General features: G+C 40.4%; 1 protein-coding gene across 2 annotated transcripts in view; it reads left to right on the forward strand.

The window, feature by feature from the left end:
* Positions 1-24,992, forward strand: part of sp3 (spermathreecae) — a 352,115-nt gene that overhangs the window by 209,821 nt on the left and 117,302 nt on the right. For both annotated transcript variants that reach the window (XM_068363846.1, XM_068363847.1), the window contains exons 11-12: positions 5,286-5,447; positions 21,169-21,239. In XM_068363846.1, the coding sequence (XP_068219947.1) occupies positions 5,286-5,447; positions 21,169-21,239 (233 nt within the window). The remainder of the gene's footprint in view (positions 1-5,285; positions 5,448-21,168; positions 21,240-24,992) is intronic.

Here is a 24,992-nt window from a genome sequence, read left to right on the forward strand (position 1 = left end):
TAACAAAATTAAAATGAGCAAAATAAAAAGAATAGAGATTTGTTGTTCATTCAACATGATCATAAAAGGATTTAATTAACTAAGTTTAATATAGTATATTTACATTGGTGATTGAATTGTTTTAGAATTTATTCAATTAATGAAAAAAAAGTTTTTACAACAAAGGTTCAGTTATCAAACGTGGTTATGGTGACTCTTCGTCAGATGAAGTTTGTTCTATCACAAAAGATTCAATGAATTAGTTAATACAGGCATCATTTTTCATGTCTTCCTTTATAATGTTATCAGTATGCTTAATAGCCTTGACCCAATTTTCCTTGCAAATATGAAACAAAGTAGTTTTTTATATGTTGGTCGCATCTGTGACACGTTTGATTGCTTGGTCAATTACAAATTTAGCAGTTTCATTATCCTTTTATCACTTAAAAAAAAATACTGATAGACATTGTATGCAGGGTTGCTATGTGTACCATAATTATGGTACATGTACTATTCAGGGCTTACGTACCATGTACAATAATGCCCGTACAATGTACCATAATTTCAACCCCTCTATCTCTCTCAAAAGAAAACAAAAAATCGAGAATGTTTTCAACTCACAATGAAGCTATGAGTGAAGAATCTGACCTGGGTTAATACCTGCAGATTAACTGATTTAGCGTGTCGGTGTGTCCCACCTTTGAGGAGTAAAGGTATTTCCTCCAATTGTAAGAATAATCTTGTTTTTGACATGCAGATGTGGGGAAACCAATTATCCAAATCTTAATCGTTTGCCCGTGTCTGGCTGGCCTGGAAGGTCCAAGCAATCTACAATGATGGTTTAAACTGTCTGTGAACTATTGAAATTTGAAATTTGAAATAGAATAATCAATCTACATTTCCACCTTGAAATTATTATAAAAGAAATTGCACTTATAAAGACCATTTAAACAATTTATTGGCGCCACGGTTTATTTCTTCCTGAGTAGCCCAATTTCAGGCAAGTAGTGGTACCCTTTTATAACCCGTGGCAAGGTGTTCAAAACTAGCCCAATTGGGCGGGTAAGCTGCGGGTTTGGCAATACTGCATACCCATATACACAAATTGTTCACTATTGATATTTTAATTATGTTGGCTAAAGAGTTATGGCAGTTATTTCACTTTACAAAATTATAATACTACAACTTGTACTCAACTAACTTTCCAGAAGATTATAGTAATGTACTTTGTTTACTAGAAACTAGCACTGTCTTTTGCTGAAATCTCGGTAAAGTTGGATTATACTACTGTAGGAGAATTGCTCAGAGCTTTCAAAATCCTTTTGATAGTCAATTTACTTCAACATTCTGTGATCCTGTCTTTTTATTATTAATATTCTTAGAAATATATTATTTTAGATTTCCTTTCTGATTTAAAACATTCCAAGGAATTGTGTTTGAAGTTTCCAAAGGTACCAGATAGTGAAAGTTTTGGAAAATAGAGTAATTGTGAATAGACAAGACTCATCTAGTTGTAAGCACAATTAAATCTCTGGTATATGGAAATAAATACAAGTTTAGGTTTCCTTGTGTAGTAGAGGTAATTTATGGTTTGTTAACTTGGCGAGATTTTCATTAAAAAACTTTAATACCAAACCGCTCAAAAATACACATTGTAAGTCTGAATTGTTATTAAACAAAGCTTTGCTAAATGAGATGGTGATGGCTTATTGGAAATGTCCGTACCTGGTGATCTGCAACCTCACCTTCCTTGTGAGCTAAGGATGGTGTGTTTGGGGGAGCCTATAGGTTTATCTGCTGAGTCTTCAGTAGCCATTAGTGTATGGTAGAGTAATGATTAATAGGATCAAGGATAAAACAGAGAATGCAATCTTAGAAGTACAGGGTGGTTTTAGAAGAGGTAGGGGTTGTATGAATCAGATTTTTACAGTAAGGCAGATATGCGAGAAATATTTAGCAAAAGGTAAGGAGGTGTATGTATGTTGTGTTTATGGATCTGGAGAAAGCGTATGATAGAGTTGATAAGGAAGCAATGTGGAATGTGATGAGGTTATATGGAGTTGGTGGAAGGTTGTTGCAAGCAGTGAAAAGTTTCTACAAAGGTAGTAAAGCAAGTGTTAGGATAGGAAATGAAGTGAGTGATTGGTTTCCGGTGAGAGTGGGGCTGAGACAGGGATGTGTGATGTTGCCGTGGTCGTTTAACTTGTATGTTGATGGAGTGGTGAGAGAGGTGAATGCTCGAGTGCTTGGACGAGGATTACAACTGGTAGACGAGAATGACCATGAATGGGAGGTAAATCAGTGGTTGTTTGCGGATGATACTGTACTGGTTGCAGACACAGAAGAGAAGCTTGGCCGATTAGTGACAGAATTTGGAAGAGTGTGTGAGAGAAGGAAGTTGAGAGTTAATGTGGGTAAGAGTAAGGTTAATGAGATGTACGAGAAGGGAAGGTGGTGCAAGGTTAAATGTCATGTTGAATGGAGAGTTACTTGAGGAGGTGGATCAGTTTAAGTACTTGGGGTCTGTTGTTGCAGCAAATGGTGGAGTGGAAGCAGATGTACGTCAGAGAGTGAATGAAGGTTGCAAAGTGTTGGGGGCAGTTAAGGGAGTAGTAAAAAATAGAGGGTTGGGCATGAATGTAAAGAGAGTTCTATATGAGAAAGTGGTTGTGCCAACTGTGATGTATGGATCGGAGTTGTGGGGAATGAAAGTGATGGAGAGACAGAAATTGAATGTGTTTGAGATGAAGTGTCTAAGGAGTACGGCTGGTGTATCTCGAGTAGATAGGGTTAGGAACGAAGTGGTGAGAGTGAGAACGGGTGTAAGAAATGAGTTAGCGGATAGAGTGGATATGAATGTGTTGAGGTGGTTTGGCCATGTTGAGAGAATGGAAAATGGCTGTCTGCTAAAGAAGGTGATGAATGCAAGAGTTGATGGGAGAAGTACAAGAGGAAGGCCAAGGTTTGGGTGGATGGATGGAGTGAAGGAAGCTCTGGGTGATAGGAGGATAGATGTGAGAGAGGCAAGAGAGCGTGCTAGAAATAGGAATGAATGGCGAGCGGTTGTGACGCAGTTCCGGTAGGCCCTGCTGCTTCCTCCAATGCCTTAGATGATCGCGGAGGTAGCAGCAGTAGGGGATTCAGCATTATGAAGCTTCATCTGTGGTGGAAAATGTGGGAGGGTGGGCTGTGGCACCCTAGCAGTACCAGCTGAACTCGATTGAGTCCCTTGTTAGGCTGGGAGGAACGTAGAGAGTAGAGGTCCTTTTTTTTGTTTTGTTTCATTTGTTGATGTCGGCTACCCCCCAAAATTGGGGGAAGTGCCTTGGTATATGTATGTATGTATTATTATTATTATTATTATTATTATTATTATTATTATTATTATTATTATTATTATTATTATTATTATGGTGTGAGAGCTGAGATGTTGAAGGAAGGGGGTGTGACTGTACTTGAATGGTCGGTGAGATTGTTTAATGTGTTTTGTGTTATCAGTGGTAACAGTAGATTGGGTTTGTGCGTGTATTGTGCCACTATATAAGGGTAAGGGAGATGTGCTTGAGTGTTGTAATTCAAGGGGTATTAGTTTGTTGAGTGTAGTTGGAAAAGTGTATGGTAGAGTACTGATTAATAAGATTAAGGATAAAACAGAGAATGCAATCTTAGAAGTACAGGGTGGTTTTATAAGAGGTAGGGGTTGTATGAATCAGATTTTTACAGTTAGGCAGATATGCGAGAAATATTTAGCAAAAGGTAAGGAGGTGTATGTTGCGTTTATGGATCTGGAGAAAGCGTATGATAGAGTTGATAGGGAAGCAATGTGGAATGTGATGAGGTTTTATGGAGTTGGTGGAAGGTTGTTGCATGCAGTGAAAAGTTTCTACAAAGGTAGTAAAGCATTTGTTAGGATAGGAAGTGAAGTGAGCGATTGGTTTCCTGTGAGAGTGGGGCTGAGACAGGGATGTGATGTCGCCATGGTTGTTTAACTTGTATGTTGATGGAGTGGTGAGAGAGGTGAATGCTCGAGTGCTTGGACGAGGATTAAAACTGGTAGACGAGAATGACCTTGAATGGGAGGTAAATCAGTTGTTTGCAGATGATACTGTACTGGTTGCAGACGCGGAAGAGAAGCTTGGCCGATTAGTAACAGAATTTGGAAGAGTGTGTGAGAGAAGGAAGTTGAGAGTTAATGGCGGTAAGAGTAAGGTTATGAGATGTACGAGAAGGTAGGTTGGTGTTACGAGGTTGAATGTCATGTTGAATGGAGAGTTACTTGAGGAGGTGGATCAGTTTGATTACTTAGGGTCTGTTGTTGCAGCAAATGGTGGAGTAAAAGCAGATGTACGTCAGGGAGTGAATGAAGGATGCAAAGTGTTGGGAGCAGTTAAGGGAGTAGTAAAAAATAGAGGGTTGGGCATGAATGTAAAGAAAGTTCTGTCTGAGAAAGTGGTTGTACCAACTGTGATGTATGGATCGGAGTTGTGGGGAATGAATGTGACGGAGAGACAGAAATTGAATGTGTTTGAGATGAAATGTCTAAGGAATATGGCTGATGTATCCCGAGTAGATAGGGTTAGGAACGAAGTGGTGAGGGTGAGAACGGGTGTAAGAAATGAGTTAGCATCTAGAGTGGATATGAATGTGCTGAGGTGGTTTGGCCATGTTGAGAAAATGAAAAATGCCTGTCTGCTAAAGAAGGTGGTGAATGCAAGAGTTGATGGGAGAAGTACAAGAGGAAGGCCAAGGTTTGGGTAGATGGATGGAGTGAAGGAAGCTATTGGTGATGGGAGGATAGATGTGAGAGAGGCAAGAGAGCGTACTAGAAATAGGAATGAATGGCAAGCGATTGTGACGCAGTTCCGGTAGGCTCTGCTGCTTCCTCCGGTGCCCTGGAAGACCGCGGGTGTAGCAGCAGTAGGGGGTTCAGCGTTATGAAGCTTCATCTGTTGTGGATAACGGGGGAGGGTGGGCTGTGGCACCCCTAGCAGTACCAGCCGAACTTGGTTGAGTTCCTTGTCAGGCTGGGAGGAATGTAGAGAGGAGAGGTCCCCTTTTCTGTTTCATTTGTTTGATGTCGGCTACCCCCCAAAATTGGGGGAAGTGCTTTGGTATATGTATGTATGTATTAAACAATACTGACAATGATACTGGCATCCATGTAGTAGTTTAGGTATTTATAAAAACTTTATATATGATTAATATTTTTAGGGGTGGTCTCTTCATTGTAAACTCTCTTATAATTTTCAAATATGTTTTTGGATACAATAGAAAATTCTATTCAGTGTATCTTTTTCTCATTTCAGACAGCCATTGCGAAGTCAGTCCTTGAAAATCAGTTTGTGAAGCTTGGTATGATACCCCCAGAACACCCTCTTCCTCCAGCCTGTCGTTCAATCTTGCAGATCATGTGGGCCAATAATGGGGACACAATCAGCAAGCAGTATGCAGGAACATCTGCTCTGAAGGTTAGTCTTTAGTGTTTTTACCATTTTTTATTCTTTATGTATTTTAATTGATTTGAACCTGGATCCAACAGTTTTTCACTTTTGTTTTAAAGGTATTATGTTAGTTTTGATCATGAGGTTACAATATAACATGAGTAGCATGCTAAAGTTTGTCTGTATAGGTTATTAAACATTGGTTAAAAGCAGAGAAACCCATCGTTTTTTTTTGGTAACTGCTGAAACTAGCCAAGTTGTGAATTTTGGGTTTGCCTTGAATCCCTTCTCAGATAATTCCATTTGTTAATTCAGTTATGTTCAAAATGTATGTTTCAGTTGTATCAATGTCATCATCATCATCATCAAAGTATTTCTCTGAATCATTCCTTCGAATTTTAAGCCATTAACAAAAAAAAAAAACAGCTACACAGCCTCATAACATTAGGAATAACAATAAAAGAAAATTTCACTCTACTTCTTCAAATTTCCCTCTCAAATAAGCTAGGACAGAGATCCTATGACGTGTTACTCTGCCCCGTAAGAACAGTGCATCAATATCTGAAAAGAACGCAGTATCTTAGTCCTAAAATCACCAATTTAGCTGTGAGCACTGGTCGCTCCAAAAAGAAAGTATGATATCCAGAAACACTATCTCTCTCTGGTTAAGAGAAATGATCATAAGAGCTTATAAATCCTCCGGGGAAGCATCGCCAGGGCCACTCCTTGTGTACATCATATATGTGAGCTTGGCAAAGCCTTAGTGTTCCACAGAAACTGCTCTATAGCACAAGTCCTCAATGCTGGTGTATAGAAGAGACAAACCACTTTTAGGGATCATTATCTTAAAGATTGCACATACAGATCTTTAGACACCTCATTAGGTCTTATTGTTGAAGCACAACAAATAATCTAATTGTAAACTCTTACGGGACACGTAACTTTTTTATCTCGGGCATTATTTATTCACTTCATTACAAAGGTATGTAATGGACACTAAGGTGGATGGTAATCTTGAAATTCACCTTAATGCAAGTAACAATGCCTTGAATTTTTAGTGTTTGATGATATATTGAATATTTGATATTATGTAACACTTGATGTTCATATGACTTCACACCTGGCAACAATTATTATCCTTTAGAATAGAACGTGCAGCCTTGCCTCTTTACGACCCGGTTGTACTGTTCACAAATTATTTACTTTGATCCCTTGCCATTACTTATAGTAATTGTATCTATGAGGTAGGAAAGGCATACCTCTTAATGGAGGCTTCCTCCCACCTTAGGAAGACTCCCATATAGATGACTCAAGAGGTTTGTATCTTCTTAGGAATAAACTATAAATTTCAAAATCAATTCATATTTTTCCTAGATATACAAGCCCTAGTCATTTATCAGAGATCCCGCTGCAACTGACCTGTAAGTCTTTGACCAAGAGAATTTGAGGAAACAAGAAAGCGTTAGGAATAGGCTTCCCGAGTCGCATGCGCAGTGGTTGCTTATTAACTGAGTATGATGCAATAAATTTTCTTTGTTCATAGAAAACCAGACTAGGAGTAACCCATATAAATGACTTGGGTTTATATAGCTACGAAAAATAGCTGTAGCTTTGAGGACCTACTGGCCTTTATTGAATTTTCTTACGCTGAGACTTGAGTATTGAGTAAGTGTAAAGTATCTTCAGTGTGGATAGAAAGTGCCACATCAAACATGTGTCTGGGGCTTTGAGATTGTGGGAAGATTGAGTCAATAGTGCACTGTCTCTTAGCAGTTTGCACATGAGTGGGCTTATCCAGTCCATTTGAACAACATCCAGTCCATCTAAACAATGGATGAGGCTCATAATCTTGATAAAATGTGAGGCTTCTGAGCCGGATGTCGGGACTTTAAGGGGGATTATATCAGCTGAGCTGGTGCTTGTGCGTGCAGCAAGGTCACAGTATCATTAATAGTAATGTCATTTTCATTTTGGGATAATTGGCTGTTTTGTTTTAACAGTCATTTGGTTCTTAACTCTTCCTCGAATATCCTTCTATTCCCTTGTCATTCATATTGTGACTGGAATAGGAGGTAGAAAAGGAATGGGAGAAGTCTAGCTCATTCCCATTATAAGAGCATTTGCCTTTATCAACAGTGTGAGAGGAAAGAGTTGAAATCTCTCTCAGAGCTCGATTTATGATGGGAGAGTGAATTCTCTGTATGTTGCCACATAGGACATCTACGGCGTGGGCCTCGTCTACGACGTTTAAAGAAAATCACCTCATCTGTGTCAGATGGAGGTATGACTGGTGGGAAAGGGGGAAAAGCTCTTCCTGTCCTCTGTACCCACAAAGAATGGGCTGATACAGAGTGTTGTTCCATAAAACGCGTGACCCAGCATGAAGCATTATGGACGTTAGTCCCAGAGCTAGTGTGTGGGTGATTATGAAAATTAATAGGTTTTCTGTTAGTGTTGCACATAGATATTCTATTAGCATAAGACAGGTTTGCTATTAGCGTAAGTCAATGCTTTGTCCTCATGAGCCCTTGCTGGATGTTTATAAAACTCCAGGGAACTTTGAAATAATGGGGGTTCAATCTATCATGCCCTCTGGGGTGCATTATTGTAAAGTAGCTTGTGAGGTTCTGGTGGGAACATGTTGTGCGATAGCAGTGTTATGTTGTAGTGGAATGCTCTCACATTGAAATGTTGGCACGTGGTGTGTCGTCATTTAGGATGAGCATGACTACTTGATTTGTATTGTTGGCTTGTCCCACGCATAAAGAAGTTTCATCACGTGCAGGGATGGCAGCGTGTCGGGTGACACCATCACAGGTAGGAACAGCGGCGCTTACAGCTTCATCGGGCTGAACAATATGCCTGCTACCTGAACCAAAGAGTGGTAGAGTCTTCCTTTGTCCTACTTGACTTCCTAGCTCTTGTAGGCTTGGAAGGAGAGGATAGAGTAAAGGAAACACACAGGTTTGGGGTATGGATGGAACCAAAGCGACCTGACCACCCTTGACATAAATTGTAAGAGAGTCCTTAAGACTGTAGAGTATATCTGAGCTTAGGAACCCTGTAAGTATGAGGCAAGCCTAGTTCGTAAGAATGGATTGGAGACTGAAAATAATTTTCTTCCATCTAGACTTCCTCAGGACTATGGTGAAAAGCCTTCTCAACTCTTGAGTTCCACAAATGGGAACATGAGTAGGTTTTTGACGCTCGAATTAGACATGTTTGCAAAAGCGTAAAATTCTTCTCTGAAAAATCATTCACATTTTTAAATATTTAACTTAGCCGGTGAATATATAATAGCTGCTGCTCAGCGGCTCGACAGAAAACACACTCAAAAACTCGCGAGCGATCGCTATGAAGGTTGCGGGTGTGCCCACCAGCGCCAACTATCGGCCAGATACCACTCCTGCATGTAAACAAACCCTTCAATTCTTCTCTGTCGACCTTGACGACAAGACGTATCAATACTCGCTGTATAACCTGGAGTTTTCTCAACATATTTGGTGAAGTACTTCATTTTGGTTTGAGCTTTCGCAGTGCAGGTGTTTTTCCTCAACTTAAACTCTTGAACTCTTTATTGGACAGATTTAATTGTTGATGACTTGGATTGTTTTTTGGACTTTCTTTAACTAATTCAAAATGGCTGACCCTTCACAAGTACCTAGATTTCGTAAGTGTAATGCTAGGGACTGTAATAGGCGTCTTCCAAAGGCATCTCTCGACCCACATACTGTGTGTTCCAATTGTCGGGGTAAAACCTGTCAATTGGGAGATCGGTGTGAGGAATGCGTGGGCCTTTCGGAATTCGATTGGCTCGAATACGATAAGTATGCACGTAGGCTAGAGAGAGATAGGGTAAGGAGGAGTTCCTCTAGGTCAGTAGATTTTTCCTCTCCACATGCCCCTGAACCTAATCCTTCCCCTGTAGTGGTTGTACCTAACCCCCCTTCTGGCACTCAGGAACCATCTATGCAAGACATGTTACGTGCTATTCATGCCTTGGGGGAAAGAGTTGAAGCGTTAGCAACTGATCGTAATCAACTCATGGCTGACGTTAAAGAGCTTAAGTGTCAGAGTGCCACAGCGGAAAATAGTGGGAAAGTGATTAGTGCGCAAAGTGTTGTGAACAGTGTTGCGACCGAGGGTTCGTCTGTTCGTGCCTGTCGTTCACCTAGTCCGAGACCTCTTGCAAGCTCCCAAGCCCAGGGGAGAAGTAATGTCGTACGACTTATGGGTTCGAGAGGCCTTGATCAGCGAACAGACGTTCCCTCTATGGTATCAGGCGTATCTCATCAAGATCGCCCCTACCATAAGACGAGAGAGCCCATTTTCTCCTCGTCTTCCGAAGGCTTTTCGCATAAGAAACCGTGGAGCAAGGTTTCTAGGCCCCTTAAGCGAAAGTCGGTCCCTTCAGGACAGGTCCAGCGTCCTGGATGTAGTCATTGGGACAGTTCTGACCCGTTGCAGTCATCAGATGACTGCTCGCCGCCTAAGCAGCAACGTTACACAGGCTCAGAAAGTCTTGGTGTAGGCAAGGTTGTGCCGTCTCAGACGTTAACCCCGTCGTTTACCGCACCCATTCCCGTGGACCCTAAATGGGTTATACTGCAGGACATGCAGACTAAGCTTGCCTCCCTTATGGAAGACTATGCTGCCGATAAGGTTCACGTTGAGCCTAGCCGTTTATCTCGTCGAGATCCTGGCCTTCAGCCACCCAAACGAACCTTTGTGCGTCCTGTTGACGTTGGCGTAGCTAAGTCACGTCAGTCACGTTATGTAGAGCCTCACTCGATGCGGTCTCGTGTTGATTTTCAGCCGCATTTGGACGTTAGGCCACTTACTAATGCTCCTGTTGACGTTCAGGACGTTCGCCAACCATCGGAGTTGACTTGTTTTGACGCTGAGCGTCAACCACCGCAGTCTAGAGTTGTTTTGACTGCTCAGACTAGGCAGTCAAAACAGTCTCGAGTGGACGCCGAGCGTCCTCACGCACCTGTTGTTGTTGACAGTTCACAGACTGTTAAGCAGTTACATGACGTTGCGTCCTGGTCCGCTACTAATGCACCAGTGCGTGTGGACGCTGCGTGTCAAGCGTTGCCAACCCCTTTGCTTGTTTCTCAGCAGTTGTCAGATGAGGATCCTTCTGATGAGGACGTTGCTGACCCTCAGCATGATGATCATCCTTCGGATGTGGACGAACCCAGAACAGTTCCTCCATCAATGGACTTTAAGAAAGTCATGTTAATTTTTAAGGAGTTGTTTCCCGATCACTTCGTCGCTGTTGCTCCTCGTTCGCCGCCGTCTGAGTTTGTTCTAGGCGTACCTGCTAACATGCCAGCCTTTACAAAACTTGTGCTCTCTCGCTCTTCCAAGAGAGCTTTACGGCTTTTAGGCGACTGGTTGGAAACCAAGAGGAGTTTGGGGAAGACGGCCTTTGCCTTCCCTCCGTCTAAACTCTCGTCTAGATCGAGCGTCTGGTATGCCACGGGAGAAGTTCTCGGCTTGGGAGTCCCTGCCTCTGCCCAGGGCGACTTCTCAAGCCTTGTAGACTCTCCCCGCCGCCTAGCCATGAGACGCTCGAAGATTAGTTGGTCCTCCTCGGACCTTGACCATCTGCTGAAAGGCATTTACAGAGCCCTTGAAGTTTTCAACTTCCTTGACTGGTGTTTGGGAGCCTTAAGTAGGAAAATCTCATCGGCTGATAGAGATGTCTCCTTACTGATTATGTCCTGTATGGATAAAGCCATCCGCGATGGTTCCAATGAGCTCTCCTCCTCTTTTACGTCGGGAGTCCTAAAGAAGCGAGAGTCCCTTTGCTCTTTTCTGTCGGCAGGAGTTACTCCCTGTCAGAGATCTGAACTGCTCTTTGCTCCCTTATCAAAGTTTTTGTTCCCGCAACAATTGGTTAAGGACATAGCTTCTTCACTCGTGCAGAAGGACACCCATGACTTGGTTGCGTCCTCTGCTCGCAAAGGGACTCCTTCGACATCCTTTTCTGCAAGACCTAGGATAGGCACTCCGGCGTCCAGATTTATTCCGCCCTTTCGTGGCAGAGCTCCCAGCAGGGGAAGTACTCGTGCCGAGGGAAAGAGAGGAAAGAAGAGAGGAGCCAAGTCCTCACGTGGCAGAGTCTGACTGCCCGCAGCCTCAGACAGCAGTAGGAGCCAGACTGAAGAACTTCTGGCAAGCCTGGGAGAAGAGGGGCGCAGACCAACAATCTGTGAGGTTGCTCAGAGAGGGGTACAAAATTCCATTTGTACGCAAACCTCCTCTAGCGACTTCCCCCATCGACCTCTCTCCCAGGTACCGAGAGGAGTCAAAGAGACAAGCCCTGAACCTAGAAGTGTCTCTTTTGCTAGAGAAGGGAGCGGTGGTGAAAGTCTCGGACCTTCAATCACCGGGGTTTTACAACCGTCTCTTCCTAGTACCGAAGAAGACAGGAGGTTGGAGACCGGTGCTAGACGTCAGTGCACTCGACGTCTTTGTTACGAAGACAAAGTTCACCATGGAGACCACGAAATCAGTCTTAGCAGCGGTCAGAAAGGGAGACTGGATGGTCTCTCTCGACCTAAGAGACGCATACTTCCACATCCCCATACACCCAGATTCCCAACCTTTTCTGAGGTTTGTTTTCAACAATGTGGTATACCAGTTTCGGGCCCTGTGCTTTGGCCTAAGTCCTGCTCCTCTCGTGTTTACGAGGCTTATGAGGAATGTAGCAAAATTCCTCCATTTATCGGGAATCCGAGCCTCCCTGTACTTGAACGACTGGCTTCTCAGAGCCTCGTCCAGTCATCGCTGTCTGCAGGATCTTCATTGGACATTGGATCTGACCAAGGAATTGGGACTTTTGGTCAACCTAGAAAAGTCCCAGCTGATTCCATCCCAAACTATACTGTATTTAGGGATGGAGATTCGCAGTCCAGTTTTTCGGGCTTTTCCGTCTGCCCCCCGAATACAGCAAGCCCTGCTCAAAGTCCAACTGATGTTGAAGAGAGAACGATGCTCAGTCAGGAATTGGATGAGTCTAGTAGGAACTCTTTCATCCCTGGAGCAGTTTGTCTCGCTAGGAAGGCTACACCTTCGACCTCTCCAGTTCCATCTAGCTTTTCACTGGAAAAAGGACAAGACGTTAGAGACAGTCTCAATCCCGATCTCCGAACCAGTAAAGGCATGCCTGAATTGGTGGAATGACAATATCAGTCTGAGAGAGGGACTTTCCCTAGCAGTTCAGAACCCAAACCATGTACTATTCTCAGACGCGTCGGATTTGGGTTGGGGTGCGACCCTGGACGGTCGGGAATGCTCAGGTCTGTGGACCTCAAGTCAGAGGAGCATGCACATCAACGGCAAGGAGCTTTTGGCAGTCCACCTGGCCTTGATGAACTTCGCAGTTCATCTCCTTCGAAACAAAGTGGTAGAGATCAACTCCGACAATACCACAGCCTTGGCATACATTTCCAAGCAAGGAGGCACCCACTCCCTGACGCTGTACGAGATCGCAAGGGACCTGCTCATTTGGTCAAGAGATCGAGGCATCTCCCTGTTAACGAGGTTTATCCAGGGCGACTTGAACGTCTTAGCAGACTGCCTCAGTCGGAGGGGTCAGGTAATTCCTACGGAATGGACCCTCCACAAGGACGTGTGCAAGAGTCTTTGGGCGACTTGGGGTCAACCCACCATAGACCTCTTTGCAACCTCGATGACCAAGAGACTTCCAATCTATTGCTCTCCAGTCCCAGACCCAGCAGCAATACACATAGACGCTTTTCTTCTAGATTGGTCTCATCTGGACCTATATGCATTCCCACCATTCAAGATTGTCAACAAGGTACTGCAGAAGTTCGCCTCTCACGAAGGGACAAGGTTGACGTTAGTTGCTCCCCTCTGGCCCGCGAGAGAATGGTTCACCGAGGTACTTCGATGGCTGGTAGACTTTCCAAGGAGTCTTCCTCTAAGAGTAGATCTGTTACGTCAGCCCCACGTAAAAAATGTACACCAAAGCCTCCCCGCTCTTCGTCTGACTGCCTTCAGACTATCGAAAGACTCTCAAGAGCTCGAGGCTTTTCGAAGGAGGCAGCCAGTGCGATTGCAAGAGCGAGGAGAGCTTCTACCATTAGAGTATACCAGTCGAAGTGGGAAGTCTTCCGAGACTGGTGCAAGTCAGCATCTGTATCCTCGTCCAGTACCTCTGTAGCCCAAATCGCTGATTTTCTCTTACACCTGAGAAAAGTTCACTCCCTTTCAGCTACCACGATCAAGGGCTACAGGAGCATGTTGGCTTCGGTCTTTCGGCATAGAGGCTTAGATCTTTCCAACAATAAAGATCTACAAGATCTCCTTAAGTCTTTTGAAACCTCTAAGGAACGTCGTTTGGCTACTCCTGGATGGAACTTAGACGTGGTCCTAAGGTTCCTCATGTCAGACAGGTTTGAGCCATTACATTCAGCCTCCCTGAAGGATCTCACTCTTAAGACTCTTTTCCTGGTGTGCTTGGCCTCGGCTAAAAGAGTCAGTGAACTTCATGCCTTCAGTAAGAACATCGGCTTTTCTACAGAAAAAGCCATTTGTTCTCTTCAACTTGGTTTCCTGGCCAAAAATGAACTGCCTTCTCGTCCTTGGCCTAAATCTTTTGATATTCCTTGCTTATCAGAGATCGTAGGCAACGAACTGGAAAGAGTGTTATGTCCCGTTAGAGCTCTTAAGTTTTATAGCTCGTACTAAGCCATTACGAGGTAAATCTGAAGCGTTATGGTGTTCGGTTAAGAAACCATCCTTACCTATGTCAAAGAATGCTTTGTCATATTTTATCAGATTTTTAATACGAGAAGCTCATTCCCACTTGAATGAGGAAGACCAATCTTTGCTTAAGGTTAAGACGCACGAAATTAGAGCTATAGCAACCTCCGTGGCCTTCAAGCAAAATAGATCTCTGCAAAGTATCATGGACGCGACTTTTTGGAGAAGCAAGTCAGTGTTCGCGTCATTTTACTTGAAAGATGTCCAGACTCTTTACGAGGACTGCTACACACTGGGTCCATTCGTTGCAGCGAGTGCAGTAGTGGGTGAGGGTTCTACCACTACACTTCCCTAATTTCAATATCCTTTTTAATCTGTCTCTTGAAATGTTTTTAATATTGTTTTTTATGGGTTGTACGGAAGGCTAATAAGCCTTTCGCATCCTGGTTGATTTGGCGGGTGGTCAAAGTCATTTCTTGAGAGTGCCCAGATTAGGGGTTTGATGAGGTCCTGTTAGTATGGGTTGCAACCCTGCATACTTCAGCTCCTGGGAGTCTTTCAGCATCCTAAGAGGATCGCTGGGCTTCGTGAGGAAGACAGACTTACAAGGCAGAGTAATCGTCTAAGTCAACTTCCTTACCAGGTACCTATATATTTGGGTTTTGTTATATTGATAACTGTCAAAAGCTCTTAGCATATACGCTGTAAACTTAATTAACTCTGGTCTCTACCCACCGCCTTGGGTGTGAATCAGCTATTATATATTCACCGGCTAAGTTAAATATTTAAAAATGATATTTTAATTATAAAATAAATTTTTGAATATACTTACCCGGTGAATATATAAATTAAAGGCCCTCCCTTCCTCCCCAATAGAGACGCAGCGGGACGAGAAGAATTGAAGGGTTTGGTTACATGCAGGAGTGGTATCTGGCCGATAGTTGGCGCTGGTGGGCACACCCGCAACCTTCATAGCGATCGCTCGCGAGTTTTTGAGTGTGTTTTCTGTCGAGCCGCTGAGCAGCAGCTATTATATATTCACCGGGTAAGTATATTCAAAAATTTATTTTATAATTAAAATATCATGTTTACCCTTCATAATCGTGGTTACTAGGCTGTGACCTGGCTCATGGTATTGTACATGGTTACTGTAGTCAAAGTGTTTTCTACAAGTGCCAGCTCAAGGTCCTGCCATGTATGATAAACACTACTGTATCAAGATTACTATGGTCGTCGTCTTCTGGTATTAAAGTCTCAGAGGACTCATGACGCAAAATATTAGTAGGCGGCTTTCGTCGCAGAAAGGAACCTTTGACCAGTATCATCTGCATTTAAGATCATTGGTATATACTTATCAGGGATGCATGCATGACTGATTGCATTGGGCAGTGTGGCTGCCTTGTTTATTCTTGATAGCACTTGGTCCAAGGTCAAGATGGTCTCTAGTTTTGTAAAATTCCAAGTCAAACTCACTATTTAAATCTTTTACAACATGGGAGAACTTTGGTGTGACCATGAAGAACCTGTCTAGCATTGGCATTGTTTGAGATGCCTGACTATTAGAATTAACTGCATGCCTAGTATTACGAACAGGACGGAACTGTCTGGGATGATCTGAATGTAAAGGGTGGTCAGAATTATGAAAAATCTTATGCAACATGCATACCGAACTAATTGAACGACGGTGCCAGTGAGCTAGGACCAGGAAGGGCCAGGCAATGGTTGCTGGTGACTCGGCAGGTAGATCTATAGGCTCCCCCTTACCCACGCTCCTTAGCTCACAATGATGGTAAAGTTGCAGACACTACAAGAAACTATCCAGCTCGAGAGGGTCTCGAACCCTCGTCCAACAGATCACCAGGCAAATACTTATCCATTAGGTTTTTACAACCATTAAATATTCCTGAAAAATATGTCTACTTGTTTTTAGTTTGAGGTGACATCAAAGAATAAGCAGTCAGTTCTTAAAGCTATATTTCTTGTAATTGGTCTGCAATTGTCTTCAGTAAGAAAATAAACAGCTATTTGTTCTCCAAAAAGTTATTTTCTGCATCTTTTTTTTGCTTGATTCTAGAAAATGTTACCTCTTGAAAATGTTTGATCACCCTATTGAATGTTTGAGAATTATCAAAATCGTTAATTATAGTGTAAAACATGCTAGAGTTAAAATTGCCGGGGTTAATAAAGCCTGCATAAAAAATGCCTTATGTTAAAGTGCTTGGAGTATTCATGCTAACCCCTCTTCCTTTGGAGTTACTGGAAACCAGAATTACATTACTATTCTTCACAAGGGAGGTGCTTGGTAAACAGATGTTTGTACAAAGTCTCGTATTAGCACTAATAGATATAGCACTGAAATCTGCCTCTGAATTGTCCTAAATTGTCCAATTCTTAGCCCTAGTCGGATAATTTCACTAAGTAACATTGTTAGATAGTAGGACCAGACAATTCTTTGTGTGGGAAAAGTCAGTATTTGATCTTTGCTGATAGAAGCTGAAAACTTTAAAGAAACATAGTTGACTATTTTCTCTAGGAAATGAGGTGTTTCTGTTTGAATACAGATTCTCGGGTTTTTACGAAGATATTAACTCAGGGTTCTAAATAGTTGTATGAGAGTCTTCATTTATCTCGATGATTGGTCGGTTTTGGACTCATCAGTAGAGAAGATTAAAAGCTGTGCCTTTGGACCTTCTAAAGATGTGGATCTTACAATCTAACCTCATTCAGTGCTGGGCCAGAAATACAGATGCAAAGACTTGATTCCTCAGTGTCAGGAACAACAAAATCTAGTAGAATGCTGGAACCATCATCATCATATATCTCAGAGGGTCTCTTTGGTTTTTCAAATTCCAGGTATCTCCCAATTCTGTAATACTTCCAGCAATGCGTAGGGTGTGACTGTAGATCATCATGTCAAAAGATCATAATCACCAACAGTCAGCATAACACAAATAGCTTCAAGTTTTTTAGCTGTGTACAAGCTCTTCATCTAAAGGAAAATCTTGTGATGGATAAGGTTTGGGTGAATTACCTCCAAAAATGGTTGTCAGAGAAGATTAGCTTTTGTATGGCAACCTTCTTGGATATCTAATCAAAGAGGTCACAGATGTGTGGACCATTGCATTTGTGGCCAGAACAGGTCTACCAACATCTTCCTGCTGTTTTAGAAATTTTCAACTAGTTTATCACTCGTTGAATCATGGAGAATGGTAGAAATGTGCAAAGATCCAGATTTGATAACTCTTGTAACTGGGCATCTACTTTCCATACTAAGAAATCTGTGATCTGTAACTGATGAACAAAATACTTTTATATTTTTTTTTCAGTTATGTTGCAAACTTGTCCAAATTTCTAGACATACTGACAGGTTTAGAGACCATTCATTTGGAGGAATATGGCTTTTCCTCCTTACTGGTCTGCTAAGATATTCGAGTTTCCCAGAATAAACTTAGGGAGAAGGTTTATTTCCTGTAAAATGTTTCCAGGTATAAAATAACTTTTGGGCCTGGAACTTTTACTGTTTTAAAATGGTGAATGCTAGAGGTACTGTCTTGTGACTGAAACACAGCCAGTTGAGCTGGTAAACCTTTAAACCTTTAACAAAACTGAGATATTTTAAGAATTGAGGTTAGTAGTATGTGAAAAGATGCTTCTGAGAGGTTTATTGAAAACATCCAATCTTCTCTCTATAATTATTGCCTCAAAAACTGCTGAGGGATTTTCCAGCCAAAGCTTTGTGAGAACTTTTAAAGTTTTTGATGGGTGAGGCATCTAAAACTGGTCCACAACCCCCCTGAAGCTTTGGGGACTAGAAATAACCTGCTAAAAAACACGAAGGTCTTTTTTCCAAAAGTTTCACAATTTCTAGTTTCAAAATCTGTGTCTTTGATGTTGTAAAATAACTTTGAAATGGGAATGGTTCTTGGTCAAAGAAGAATTGGAGTTTAGAGAAATCCAGTAACCTTCTTTGACTATGGCTAGCACCCACAGATCGAGAAAAGTCTCCCAGATGTGATAAAAGTGGGAAAGTCTTCATCCTATCGGGATTTATAAGGAAAGACCATCATAATATTCTCTGATAAGATCGAGTCAGGATGACAACTTTTCCAGAATGTCTACTAGATTGCAATCCTGATATTCTACCATTGATACTAAAGGAATTCTGTGGTAACAATTTTAAGGCTATCAGAGCAATTTGGCTTTTAAGTTAGAAACATAGATATACCTAGAAATTAATCTGGAAGCATGTTTGGAGTCCTGGTACCTAGTTGAGAAATTATTTAATCCTATTTTCATCTAAAATAGAACCCAATATAGGAGGAGAAATCAATTAATATTTATGTACCTTTGGGAGTGTCCCAGCCATTGAGACAAGTTTTCTTTTAATCACAAAACATAAAGGCTGCTACAGCCTCAGAAACCCTATCTGAAACAGATTTTTTCTTAACAAGTCAGATAATCCAAAACCAAATTCAAATCCCAATGGCTTACAAAGTTACAAATTTCTTTTTGAAAATATTACTAATAACTCGTAATATAGAATCAGCATAGGAGTGTATTGCAAGAATACCTTACTTTATTTCCCACAGACAAAAACCAACTTGCAAGTCCTGCATTTAAAGGTTTTGTACTTTAAAAGATGGGCTGAATAATGCAGGTTAAATTGTAATCTAGAACAAGATTTGGTAACTAATTTGTGAATAAAAACTTAGAAATAAAACTTTAGGTCAGAAATAAAACTTTAGGTCAGAGCATCTTTGGGTATAAAAAGCTTCAACACTAAACAAGAACTAGAATCACCAGAATTTCTTTGCATGTGAGATAACAATTTATCTATTCTATCCAAAACAAAATTGGTGAATTGAGCTATATAAATCATCTTGGAAAATATTAGTAGTAGGAAGGTCAGTGTCGGTGTTCTTGGACAATACGAGGTCACTGGCCTACATTAGGAACCAAGGTTGTAGAAGATCTCCATCCCTGTATCAGATAGCAGACACACTGTTATCATAGACAAGTCTGAGAGGCGTTGCTCTTCTTCCTCGGTACATTTCTGAGAAGTCATATGTATTAGCAGACCAACTTAGCAGGAAGAGCCTGATGTGGCCTAACGAATCAATGCTTCGTCATATGTCGAGATATTTGGAATGGTGGGGTTGCTTGCGAGTAAATATGATTGCAGCATCACTGTGCTGAATCCCATAGCTTGGAAGGTAGATGCCATGTTACAAGACTGGCCAAATTTGGATCTTTATGCATTTCCTCCTTTTGCCATGATTTGGCAGGTGTTGAACAAATTCAGGATCTCTGCAAACAGCTGAATGACAGTAATAGCTCCTCTCCGGCCACAGAGGGAATAGTTCACAGACCTGTGGCGTATATTGTTGGAGCGTTCCAAAAGGTTGACGTACCAAGTTAATCTTCTTGAATAGCCAATATTAAAGCTAATACATCCAAACCCATCTCTGCTACTTCTGACTACTGCTTGGAGACTATCCACTGTATCCTGAAAAACAAAGGGTTTTTTAGTCTTTATAGACTAGCTATTTTAGATTCTAAAAGACACTCTACCAATAACTTATATCAAAGAACTTATATTAAGGAATCTGCCATTATATTTAGATTAGTATTGAAAGTCCTCCAATACTAAGGTCACTCTTCTGGTATTTGGATGAGGTTCTGTAGTATTTAAAGGTCTGAATTTTGAACCATTGGAAAATATTATTCTTAAGGATCACTACGGAAACACTTTACCTGTGGGCATTAGCTTCAGCAAAAATCATAAATGAGCTACAAATGTCTGACAGTTAGCTTTGGTGATGCAATATAATTTTGTTTTTCCTACCTTCCTTCAGTCCATAAATGATTTCAAGTCCAAGAGTCTGCCTGAATTCTTTCTCATCCCTTCTCTAAAATTGGATGAAGGCTTTTGCGCAGATAGTATTTTTTTTTGTCCAATAAGAGCCTTAGTTTTATTTTGACAAATAGCATTAGAGGTAGTGGTCGTATTTTTTTTTTTTTGTAGAATTAGGGGCCCTAATCACCTGTTGACCAGAAATGCAATGTCATAACGAGTTAGATATTTGGTCCCAGAATCTCGCAAGTAATTACATTTAAACCTGATAAAAGGCTTGAAAGTAAGGGTACGTGGTATTATGACTGCAGCTACTTTCCCTAACTTTTGTAGAAATCTTTCTTTGGAACGTGTTTTAGCAGTAGCTCAATGGCATACCAAGATTTTTTTGCTAAATATCATCTTAAAGAATCCTGGTTTTCTTTTGAAGACCATTGTGATCTAGGCCTCATAGTGGCAGCAGGGGATGTGATGTAAGTAATTTTGAGTTTGGTTAATTTATTACTCTTATCAGCATTATGAAGCTTCATCTGTGGTGGATAATGTGGGAGGGTGGGCTGTGACACCCTAGCAGTACCAGCTGAACTCGGTTGAGTCCCTTGTTAGGCTGGGAGGAACGTAGAGAGTAGAGGTCCCCTTTTTGTTTTTGTTTCTTTGTTGATGTCGGCTACCCCCCAAAATTGGGGGAAGTGCCATGGTATATGTATGTATGTATCAATGGATATACGCTGTTGTATTTAGTATTTGATTTAGATCAATAAAAAAGCATCAATTGATCAAAAAGTATCATTTAGAGACCATCTACAATATGGTATTTTAGGATATCTTTAGTAAACAATGTGGAGCCCTTTATTCCAAACCATATTTTAAAATGGTTCACTGACTTAAAGTATCAAGAGGTAGGGATAATTTTGACTTTGCAGCAGTATTGGGCCTCTATGTACTGCTTAAGTTTCCATCCCTTCGTTAAGGGCATACATTTTTCTATGGAAAGAAATTTGGAAAATTTAAAATTTTTTAGAATTATACAGATTAGTGTCAGTTAAACTGAGCTTGTGGAGAAGAAGCAATGTGATCATCAGGTGAGTAAATAAGTAAGAAATTTTGTTATTCAAATACTGTTCTTTATTTTATGTTTATTTCTTGTATTTCCAGGGAGATTTCACAAGAACTGGTGAAAGGAGATTTGCAGGGATGATGAAGGATGGGATGAATTCAGCCAATAGGTAGGTGTTTTCATTAAGTTTTAATTTTTCATCTTATTTTCTTTTGATACAATTTTATATCCGTATATATGTGTGTTTCATTTGATTTGACTATTCTTGCTTGCTGCATACAGAACAAAAATTGTGCCATTTGAATAAGAAAAAAATAGAGATGGTTTTCACTGTGACGCATTTTAGTTGTGTAAATATAGTGACTGTACGTTCAGTTGTTGTTGGGGAAAATACTTAAGAATTCAAAAGACTCAATTCTTCAAGTAAATGAAGTTTGGGGGTCTTAGGTCACTGTTGCTTTCTTTTACTTTCCAGTCGCTTTTGGTTATTCAGATAAATTTTTTTTCTTTGAAAATTGATGTCTTTGAACATGTTTAATAGGTGAAATTGTTTATTTATTTCTTTATTTCCTTTCCTCGCTGGACTATTTTCTCTGTTGAAGCCCTTTGGCCTATAACATCCTACTTTTCCAACTAGTGTTGTAGCTTAGCTAATAGTAATACTAATGATAATGATAATAATGATAATGGCCAAAATCGATCATGGCTGGGCCGGTAACGTCAGTGCGCTAATGCCACTTATTTTGAGAGACTGTCTGGCTGCTGGACTGTGGCAGTTAGGACAAAAACAAATTGTCAGGATTATGGCTGTTGGGATTTGGAGAGATTGAATTCTAGGTTAACAAATGTGCCGTACCTAAAGGAACTGTATTTGTATATCTTTCTTCATTAAGCCTACTTTCATCTCACAAAATGTTTGATGTTGATTAACTCCAATTATGTAGGTTTGAATTCTCTTCTATAATTGCGAAATCTTTTACCTGAGTTAGTATTAGAGAACGCTTATAGCAAGATTTTAAAGCAAACAAAGATTCTGGGTAAAGTGCCTTTCTGGATAGTAAATGTTCAATATATGAGGAGTTGAAAGCTGAATATTGATGGGTTGGGTCATTTCCCAAGTGGTGGGGAGAAAAATTTATTGAGAGAGTAAGTGAGAAAGTGTACATTGTTCACCCTGTTGTTGATATACAGCCACACCCGTTTAAGGCGGCGAATGACCGAAAGCTTCTGTATACAGGAAGAGCAAGCAGAGGTGGTGGGCGGGGCTAAATACAGGAACTGGCCATTCAGTAAGGGTGTGACTGGGTGTACTTCTTCAAAGCAAAGCGTACCAGGAATTCCTGTGACCCATGTACACTTACTCACTCACTACTTCACTCCCCACCATTTAGGAAATGACCCAACCCGTCAATATTCAACTTTCAACTCCGCACAATAGTTGTAGCTACAATACAGTACATTACGGTCCCGAATTATGCGATTCTCCATTTATGCGGTTGCTAGTTTTCAAAAATAAATTTTCTGTATCTGGGAAGTTGTTCAAAGTCTGCGAGTCAAGCACTACAAAATGTATCAAATCTATTGTCTTTTTAAGTATGTTGGTAGCCCTAAATACGGTGCTTTATAATAAATGTTACCAAATTATGTTTACCTTACATTTTATTAACATAATTTCATAATAAGTAGCCTATTTAAGGAAAAATTCCATATCAAATTTGACTATGTGAGACCCGCTGGCAGAATATTTGTGGTTAGGTTCGCGGCAATCTTTATCTTTCTCTAACCATATGATAATTCTAATGGTAGTTTTAATGATGGTATATTAAAGCATTATTTTTGTTTAGTACAGTATATATAAAAGCTTCATTTTTCCCTGTGGGTGTTCAAGGTTTTCACACGTAGGCTGGGTTCGTTTATTGGCGGTGAATAGCCTAAGTTTTGGTAACGAGTTGGCAATATTTTGTCATATTGTAAACAGTATAGATTTGCTTTACAAAGATTTGTTTTGTATAGTACACGGTATAATTATAAAACCCTCTCAGAGAGAGAGAGAGAGAGAGAGAGAGAGAGAGAGAGAGAGAGAGAGAGAGAGAGAGAGAGATTTAATGCCAGAAAATCTCCAATTCTCTCTCTCTCTCTCTCTCTCTCTTTCTCTCTCTCTCTCTCTCTCTCTCTCTCTCTCTCTCTCTCTCTCTCTCTCTCTCTCTCTCTCTCTCTCTCTCTCTGTATGTTTGTGTGTGTAAGAAATAAAATCTGAGTTTAAGAAGGAAATTAACATGAATATTGTTAGTTATGGTGATCAAATCCGCGAATACAAAACAAAAAAATTATACCGTTTATAAATCCATTTCAATCGTAGCTTAAAATACGGCATCTGATTTCGTCAGCAAACCACTATTTTTTAGGAAACATCATTTTGTTCTTGAAAATTGCTACTATTTAAATTGTTAATTGTACTTTAAGAAAACATGTAGTTTTGTTTTAAATTTTGGGTGTGTTTTAAAAATCGAGTATTGCTGACTTCTTTTTGTTTTACTTTTGGCTGTGGTCAGATTAGCTGGTGTCTAGCTGCTGCCCTCAAGAATATGCGCGTACGAATACAGTAACAAAGTATTGTTTATACTATTTCTTAACTTATTCAAAACATCTATACAGTTAATATTACATATGCACCAATGTGTTATAACCTATCATATTTTTTGTTTAGTACATTTAAAACTCGTTATTTTTATTTTCTCTCTCTCTCTCTCTCTCTCTCTCTCTCTCTCTCTCTCTCTCTCTCTCTCTCTCTCTCTCTCTCTCTCTCTCTCTCTCTCTCTCTCCCCAATTTCGCACCATCTCTTTCACATTGAACGTTATAGCGGTAATCCAATTGTTCAATGACTTTAAAAACCGGCCTAGTACTTTCTTCTCTTTTTTTTCAGATAGTTCCATACAAGTTGACTTATAACTGAAGTTAGGAAAAGTATTTTTGATATGGAAAGGACAATTATCTTTTGTAACAGTTTAGAATTATCGTAAATTATCATTCTGAAATCAGCAGCAGTTTGCTATTGTTGATTAAAGGCAAACAAAAATGGTTTTCTTGTTTTGCTACGTATATAGGAATTTATGTGGATACGGTAATTAAAATATTTGTAATAACACAATATTTACTAAAAGCTCTTAATATCATTAGTTATCATTTGTTTTAATGCGTTCGTTTCTTCATTATGATCGACACTGGAGCGTACAGCTAACAAACGGAAGGTTTTCTTTTTAGGCGCCATGTTAAGGAGAAAAAACATTATATAAATCGCATTCATTTCAATTATTTCGAAGTTCTAAGAAACATTAAGTAAAACAACATTGTTAATAACAAAATTATCACATAATCAATACTTGGTAAAATAGCTGTTGCTGCAAAAAGTAACCTAAACACAGATGTGTTAAAGGCTTTTGTTTCTTCGCTATTAGTCTATGAGCCAGACCAAATTTGACTACCAAATTAGTGAACAGATCCAATCATGAATTTTGGTTAGCTTGATGTCTGAAGTATCCAAAAACAGGGCTTGGACATTTCAGTTCGGTAGCTCTGTACCCCAGTGGCGGCCATTTTTAAAAATGGCCGCCGTTTTCGAGCTCTATGGTAGGTGTTATAAAATCTGTCCATAACTCTGCACTACAACTAATTTCCATGAAATTACTCTTATTTTAGTCAGAATTAAATTCTACAGATACTCATGTATAATTTATGTGACTTTATTGCTATACTCCATTCTAAAAGGTACGTTTTTATGCCAAATTATGCGTTTTTTGACAATTTTCTTCCCACTCATCAAAGGAAGTTTGCCTCGGCTTAGGAAATTGGCACCAAATGATGAAGTTTGTTTTTGAAATATCTAGAAGGATTCATACAGCACTAATAAACAATAGAAAGTGA

This window comes from Palaemon carinicauda, chromosome 40 (assembly GCF_036898095.1).
Source record: "Palaemon carinicauda isolate YSFRI2023 chromosome 40, ASM3689809v2, whole genome shotgun sequence".
NCBI classification, from domain to species: domain Eukaryota; kingdom Metazoa; phylum Arthropoda; class Malacostraca; order Decapoda; family Palaemonidae; genus Palaemon; species Palaemon carinicauda.